Source organism: Primulina eburnea, chromosome 18 (genome assembly GCF_022965805.1).
Source record: "Primulina eburnea isolate SZY01 chromosome 18, ASM2296580v1, whole genome shotgun sequence".
Classification (NCBI taxonomy): domain Eukaryota; kingdom Viridiplantae; phylum Streptophyta; class Magnoliopsida; order Lamiales; family Gesneriaceae; genus Primulina; species Primulina eburnea.
Window position 1 is genome coordinate 7,408,383 of NC_133118.1, and position 8,050 is coordinate 7,416,432.

The 8,050-nt window shown below is 47.6% G+C and overlaps 2 protein-coding genes across 2 annotated transcripts; both read right to left on the reverse strand.

Moving 5' to 3' along the window:
* Nucleotides 1–2,189: 2,189 nt before the first annotated feature.
* On the reverse strand, nucleotides 2,190–3,333 carry LOC140819085 (uncharacterized). Its single transcript, XM_073179097.1, has 2 exons — nucleotides 2,293–3,333; nucleotides 2,190–2,231 (listed from the first exon to the last, which is right to left on the reverse strand). The coding sequence occupies exons 1-2, from the start codon at nucleotides 3,331–3,333 to the stop codon at nucleotides 2,190–2,192; spliced, it is 1,083 nt and encodes a 360-aa protein (XP_073035198.1).
* Nucleotides 3,334–3,613: 280 nt separating this feature from the next.
* On the reverse strand, nucleotides 3,614–6,195 carry LOC140819087 (uncharacterized). The gene has a single exon (XM_073179098.1). The coding sequence runs from the start codon at nucleotides 6,193–6,195 to the stop codon at nucleotides 3,667–3,669; it is 2,529 nt and encodes an 842-aa protein (XP_073035199.1). The 3' UTR covers nucleotides 3,614–3,666.
* Between the last annotated feature and the right edge of the window lie 1,855 nt (nucleotides 6,196–8,050).

Consider the following 8,050-nt stretch of genomic DNA (forward strand, 5'->3'; position numbering starts at 1 on the left):
ATTCCCGAGTCGTGGCCAACCTCTTCAAACAGATGCTCCTTCCTATTGATGAGGCCTTCCTCCAGAGTGTGCCGCCGACCCCTCGATACCAGGAGGGCGTGAACAAGCTCCTGGCTGTAAGCTTCTTTTTTCCCTTCTTTCTATTTACTAATTTTATTTATTTATCTATTTTGATCCGCCTTCTCTTTTAAATAGGGTGCTCATATAATAATGTCGGCCCACGAAGAAGTGACCTTCTTGACCAATCGACAGGCCCCCCAACTCCAAGTCATTAGGGAAGCACATGAGCGCCTCCAGGGGGAACTTTCCCGATTGAAGAGACTCCATGCAGAAGAGGTGGCTGCTCTTCGGGGTTCTGTAGAGTCTGCCCAGGCGGAGCTGACCAAAGCCCGGGACGAAATAAACGAAGGTCACATCAGGGAGGAAACTCTCCGAGGACATAATTCGGTTCTTGAAGGCAAGAACCTCTCTCTGATGGACACCATAGAGCAACAGATGTCGCGGGCTGAGAAATCGGAGGTGGCCCTAGCCGAGTCTGAGAGCCAAAAAGAGCAACTAAGGACTTCCTTCCTGGAATCCCCCGAATTCAAGGCCGCGGTTGAGCATAGAGCCTATCCTTTCTTTAAAACCGGCTTCAACAGATGTCGTCAACAATTTAAAGAAGCTGGGCTTATACCCGAGGATAGGGCCAACTTTCCAGACTTCGGGCTAGCCATTGCATCCCTTGCAGGAGCCGGGGCGGAAGACAAAGAAGAAGAATCCGGAGAGGAGGAAGGAGAAGAGACAACTGGAGAGGAGGAAGGAGAAGAAAAAGAGCGGCCGACAGAGGAGGAGAAAGAGCAAGGCACCGACCCTGTTGATGTAGAATAGGATTGTAATCTCTTTCTTATTTTTAAATTCATTTCCTGTCTTCGGGCTTATTAGTACTGTAATACTTCCTTTCCTTTTATCCTTCTTCGCAATCTTCATAAAAATTTAGTCATCCGATCTCAACACAACTAGGCTACTCCTGATTTAACAAGTCTTAGAAATCTTTTAAGTGTTAAAAACTTAAACGAGATAGAAAACTAGGCACCAGTCTCCTGTATACTAACTGAACATTTGTGATGCAACTTTCTGAAACAAACAAAAGTTTGAACCGGGGAACAGGTCCCGGGTCTTTGGAATGGTCGAGGTACGGAGCCCCGAGCCAGGGTGTAATGCCCTGGGCTTATGTAGAGCTAAGGTACGGAACCTTAGGCCGGGGAGCAGGTTCCGGGACTTTGGAATGGTCGAGGTACGGAGCCCCGAGCCAGGGTGTAATGCCCTGGGCTTATGTAGAGCTAAGGTACGGAACCTTAGGCCGGGGAGCAGGTCCCGAGCCAGGGTGTAATGCCCTGGGCTTAAGTTCTTCTCGGTTTGATGTATTAATAACTTAAAGTAGACAGAAACATGAGAAAAGCGATCCTTTATTATTTCTTGAAAAGCGAAAATTACATCTGTGCCTTGGCTAAGTGTAATATTTCTTTAAATGAAGTACATTCCAAGGTCTCTTAAGAAGTTTTCCCTGAGCATCTTCCAGATAAAAAGATCCTGAACTAACTCTCCTAATGACTTTGTAAGGCCCCTCCCATCGAGCTTCAAGTTTGCCCACATCCCCAGCCGGATTAACCTTTTTCATAACCAAGTCCCCTATCTGCAGATCTCGAACTCGGACCTTTTTGTTGTAGGATTTCATGACCCGGCCTCGATATGCTTCCATCCGAATCATGGCTTGATCCCTCTTCTCTTCAAATAGATCCAGTTCCACTGCACGGCTATCCTCATTATTGCTCGGGTAAGATTCTACCCGGGCAGATGTTTGCCCAATCTCAACAGGAAGGATGGCATCGGATCCATATACCAAGCTGAACGGATTTTCTTGAGTCGGTGCCCGGGGAGTAGTCCTGTATGCCCACAATACACTGGGCAATTCTTCTACCCAGTCCTTCCCTTTGCCTTGCAGTCTGGTCTTTAAGGCTTGCACAATAATTCTGTTTACAACTTCTGTTTGACCATTGGCTTGAGGGTACGCCACAGAAGTAAAGGACTGGGTGATCTTCATTTCTCGGCACCAAGATGTTATCTCCTTTCCCTGAAACTGCCTTCCATTATCTGAGATCAATCGCCGGGGTACGCGGAAAGACAGACTATATTCTTCCATAGGAACTTTAGAACCTCCTGCTCGGTGATCTTGGCCAAGGCCTCAGCTTCTACCCATTTAGAGAAATAATCAACAGCCACCAGCAAGAATTTTTTCTGAGCCCGGGCAACCGGAAATGGACCCACTATATCCATACCCCATTGATCAAAAGGACAAGATGCCCAGATAGGCTTCATAGGAGTGGCTGGGCTGTGTTGAAAATTTGAATGATGCTGACATCCCTCACAAGTCCGGACCACTTGGGCGGAATCATGGTGAAGAGTCGGCCACCAGAATCCGGCTAGCATCGCTTTTCGAGCCAAAGACGTTCCTCCCAAATGCTCACCACAGCATCCTTCATGAATCTCTTGAAGAACATAAATCACTTCCTTCCCGCTCAAACACTTCAATAATGGTCCCTGGAATAATCTCCTGTATAGAACATTATTTAAGAGAACAAACCTGGGAGCTTGTCTTTTTATCTTCTGTGCTCGAGCTTTCTCCTCGGGCAGTTCACGGTCCCGGATGAATTTTATCAGAGGGACCATCCACGAATCTTCTGGTACTGTCAACATCTCCTCCTCTTCAGTAGCTAAAATTACCCGGGAGACAAACAAAACTTCCCGGGTACTGTCTTCTGACAAAGAGGCGGCCATTTTTGCTAGGGCATCTGCTTCTCTATTCTCCTCTCGGGGTATCTGCTCAATGCTCCAATCCATGAATACTTCTGCCTGGGCTTTGATGAGATGCAAATATTTGAGCATCCTGTCATCCTTGACTTCATACGCACCCTTTATCTGCTGAGTGATCAACTGTGAATCGGAGTACAATATAATTCTGGCCGCTCCAATCTCCCGGGTAGCTCGGATACCGGCCAGAACAGCCTCATATTCTGCTTCATTATTCGTCACCCGGGAATCAATTTTTACTGCCAACTTAATCTTTTCTCCCGCCGGGGATATTATCACAACACCGACTCCGCATCCTGCCAGGCAAGAAGCCCCATCCACAAACACTCTCCATCTTTCCTCCTCAGCAGGTTGAATCATCTCAGACAGGAAATCGGATAAAGCCTGCGCTTTTATGGCCACCCGGGGTTTGTACTCAATATCGTATTCCCCCAATTCCACATTCCATTTAATCATCCGGCCGGACACTTCTGAATGAGTCATAATTCTTCCAAGCAGGCTGTTAGTAAGGACGATAATGGGATGTGACAGAAAATAAGGCCGCAACTTCCGGGCGGTCACAACTAAAGCCAAGGCCACCTTCTCCACTTCACTGTATCGTAGTTCGGGACCTCTCAGAGCATGACTGACATAGTAGACAGGCTTCTGATTAGAATCTTCTTCCTTTATTAACACTGAGCTAACGGCATACTCTGTGGTGGACAAATACACAAATAATTTATCCCCGGGCTCGGGTTTTACCAGCACTGGGAGCTCAGCCAGATGATTTTTTAGATCCTGGAAAGCCTGCTCACATTTATCATCCCATCCGAACTTCTAGGCTTTCCTGAGAATCTGAAAGAAAGGATAACTCCTGTGGGCTGACCGAGATATAAACCGAGATAAAGAGGAAATCCTCCCGGTCAACTTCTGCACTTCTTTGACAGATCGGGGAGAAGGCATACATAGCACGGATTTTACTTTTTCTTGATTGACCTCGATCCCCCGCTCTGTCACTATAAAGCCCAAGAACTTACCACTCCTGACTCCGAAAATACATTTAGCAGGATTGAGCTTGATTCCATAAGATGTCAAGGTGGCAAAGGTCTCTTCCAAATCAACAATAAAATCCGCCACCTCCTTTGATTTTCCCAGAATGTCATCCACATAAACCTCCAGATTTCTTCCCAGCTGCTTCTCAAAGACTTTATTCATTAAACGTTGATACGTGGCCCCTGCATTTTTCAACCCGAAAGGCATTACAACATAACAAAATGTACCTCCCGAGGTGATAAAGCTGGCCTTTTCTTGATCATTCCTTGCCAAAGGAATTTGATGATATCCCTGATAGGCATCCATGAAACTGAGCAGCTCGAAGCCTGAGGTGGAATCCACCAACTGATCAATCCGGGGCAATGGGTAATGATCTTTTGGACAGGCTTTATTGAGGTCCCGGAAATCAACACACATCCTCAATTTCCCGGTGGCTTTGGGTACCAGCACCACATTCGAGAGCCATGTAGGAAATTGTATCTCCCGGATGTGGCCGGCTTGCAGCAACTCTTTCACCTGTTCATCGATAACTTTGTCCTTCTCGGGACCAAAGTGTCTCTTCTTCTGCTTGATCGGGTGAGCTCCCGGGAGAATGTTTAATTGATGCTCAGATATCAGGGGTGAAATCCCTGTTAGTTCCTGCTGGGACCAGGCAAACACATGAATATTAGTCTTTAAACATTTAAGTAAACTGACCCGGGTAGATATATTGAGGTCCCGAGCTACCCGGATCTGTTGGCCTGGTCCTATCTCCACAGCCTCCTGCTCCTCTTCTGCCACAAAGTGTACTTCCCCCTCTTCCACCATCCTCCCCCTGACTTCCCCCGTCTTGGCTTTCTTCCCCTCCTTTCTAGACTTGCCTTGATCTGCCCGGATACCCTCCACATAACATTTCCGGGAAGAAGGCTGATCTCCACGGACCTCTCCTACTTGACTTCCCACTGGAAATTTGATCTTTGGATGGTAAGTAGATGCTACTGCCCTCAACTCATTCATGGTCGGCCTCCCCAGAATGATATTGTAAGATGAGAGGGAATCCACCACTGTGAAGGTGGTCATGACTGTTTTCTTGACATCCCGGGAGCCTAGAGTGAGTGGCAGAACAATTTCTCCCTCTGGATAAACCGCATGTCCAGCAAAACCAAAAAGGGCGGTCTCCACAATCTCCAACTTAAACCCTTGCAAATCCATCTGCGCTAAGGCATCTTTAAAAATCACATTGACTGAACTGCCTGAATCCACAAAGACTCTCAAAATATCGTAGTTGGCCACCCGGGCTTGGATGACCAGAGCATCGTTGTGTGGCATGTTTACTCCTTTTAAATCTTCCGGACCAAAACTGATCACGGCCTCGTTCCTCTTAGATCCTTCCACCTCCATACACTCCCGCCTACTTCTCGACTTCCTGGCTCGATTTGAATCTCCATCAGTAGATCCTCTCGAAATCATTTTGACCAGTCCCGCCGCAGGAGTGGAAGATCTTTTCTTCTCGGGCTCCGGCTCCCTACTCCTACCCACATCGTTCCTCGGGCTATTTCTTACGTTTATCCGGGTGTTAGGCATTGGTGGCCGAGGTGTCCAGAGTGGACCTCTCGACCTCTTGACCGATTGATTATATCCCTGACTGGTGGGTGAAACATAATTTCTCTTTAAAGCCTTACAATTCTCAGTACTGTGCTGACATACCCCGTGCCTAGTACAGAATCCACTTCTTTCGGGCTGAGACAACGGGTGATCGAGAACTGGATCCCTGCTGCACTCCTGTACCTCTCTCTCCCGGATAATTTTCAGAGGCACGTGTTGGGAGAAGTGCCCTGGGTTACCCCGCCTTGGTCCTCTCTCCTCGGGCTTAGATGCCCGGTCCCCTCTCTCCTTTCTTATGGCTTCCCTCTTTTGTCTCTGGGCTTCTTCCATATTAATGTATTTCTCTGCCCGAGATAGCAAATCTTCAAAGTCCTCAGGCACTTTCTTTGTCAATGATTTGAAAAACTCACTCTCTTTCAAACCTTGAGTGAAGGCAGTGGTTTTTGTCTCCGCAGCACAAGTGGGCACATCCAAAGCCACTTTATTAAACCTCTTAATATACATCCTCAGACTCTCCTCCGGGCCTTGCCTTACTTCAAACAGACTGAAAGCAGTTTTCTTATACTTTTTGCTGCTACTGAAATGATGCAAGAAGATTTTCTGAAAATCATCAAACGATTTAATACTCAGTGGAGGCAACCCATCAAACCATCTCTGAGCTGAATCTACCAGCGTAGTCAAAAACACTTTACACTTGATTCTATCGGTGTAGCAATGCAACATAGACATATTCTCGAATCTGGCCAAATGTTCCTCTGGATCTTCGTTTCCATCATATGCTCCTATTTTGGCATACTTAAAGTTCCCGGGAAGAGGTTCCCGAATAATTGCAGCAAACGGGCGTCCTTTGACAGACGCTCGAGAAGTTCCACGATTTTCCAGCTGTCCTTCCAAGACTTTCATTTTCTGCCTTAACTCCAACATCTCCTCGGCCATCGTTGGTGACTTAGATCCAGCAGAGGATTCCTCAACTTCTCCCCTCTTCTCCTCCTCCCTCAACTCCTGCTGCTGCTCTTGCTCTTTTTCTGGTTCCTTCTCAAGTGGTATATCATGGTGGGAAGCTTCCCGCCTAGCCATAGCTTTCTCCACGGCTTCATTAATACGCTTATCCAACTCCGCTGGAGTCATGGTAATAAGATCAGGAGGAGCATCCTCTTGCCTTGAATGATTTGCGTCAACTCCCTGAACCCGAGAAGTATTCTGGTTAGTTCTCCTCGTGTGAGCCATATCAACGCCTTAGTCTCAAGATTCCCACAGACGGCGCCAATGATGCGGCCTCGCTGAAATGGAATGAGCTGGGTCATAAGCTCCAACGGGCCAAATCAATAATTTATAGTGTTTGGGAATTTGAGTGTGGACAATGGCTTTTTCAACACCTGCATATAAGAGAAGAACTCGTGAATGGGCGCCGGAAGGGTGTCCGGCGTGACCACTCCGATGCTTAAGTCAGCAGACTTGTCAAGGAAGAAACTTAGAGTAATATGTATGAATGCTTGAGAATGAAGAATTTTTTCAGCCCCCTTTAAATGACAACTATACCTTGTATTTATAGGAAGGAAAACTAGGGTTACATCGATGCATGGGCGTACTTACTACTTGTACCCTCGAACGTTGACTGCCTGTCCAGTCCCTTTCTTCGATACGCGGGCGTACCTACCACTTGTACCCTTGAACGTTGACTGCCTGTCCAGTCCCTTTCTTCCCAATAGCTTCGCGGACACTCCAAGAATAAGGGATGTTGACTGCCTGTCCAGTCCCTTTCTCGGCCCCTCCTCCCAACGAGGTTACTTGGGTATTGAGCCCTCGGTTCTGACATGAGAACCCGGGCCCTAGTTAATCATCTCATCCGACGATCATGTAGGAAATACCCGGCCTCTCGGTTCTCACACGAGCCATGCGACGAAACTTCCCGGATCAATCATGACCCGGGCCCTTTCAAGGGTGTCATTGGTGTAAAGGGGCTGCTGGTGCAAGGTTTCAGAATCGTTTATGTCAAGAGTTCAAGGGGTATAGCTGCAGGAGTCACGGATGGTCAAGAGGGTGAGAGATTTTAGGTTGGATCGGTGGGTTTGGGATGGTGTCGGTGAGATCATGGGTTAGGGAGGGAAGCCACTGGTGTCAGTGTGGTTCCAGGCGTTGGATCTGCCCTTGATGGGTCAGGACCATGACCTGGGAGAGCACTGACCCCGCCGGTCTGAACTCTTGTACAACACGATCAAACATAAGCAATGGAGCTCGTGGTAATGGGGAGTTCGGGTCCTAGCATGTAGGCTTGATGTGTGGTTTGCATGGGGGCTGGAGTTGTGTTTTCTTTGGGTCCAGAGGAGTCTTGAGATGGTTTCGGGGAGACCGAGCCATGGTGGGTTCATCGGGTCTAGGCTAGGAACGAATAAATGAAGAGTTGGGTCATTAGGGAAGAGGAGCACTTGCTGAAATTCTCAGCAGTATGTCAGCAGGGTTTTTAGGGTGCTAAGGGGTTCGTATTGAGTGAATTCAGGTCTGATATGGTGTAGCTAAGTCATGATTTAAGTTTGGTAAAATTCGGCTAAGTTTCGAGTCGGTTCGGATAAAAATCGAGGCCCCG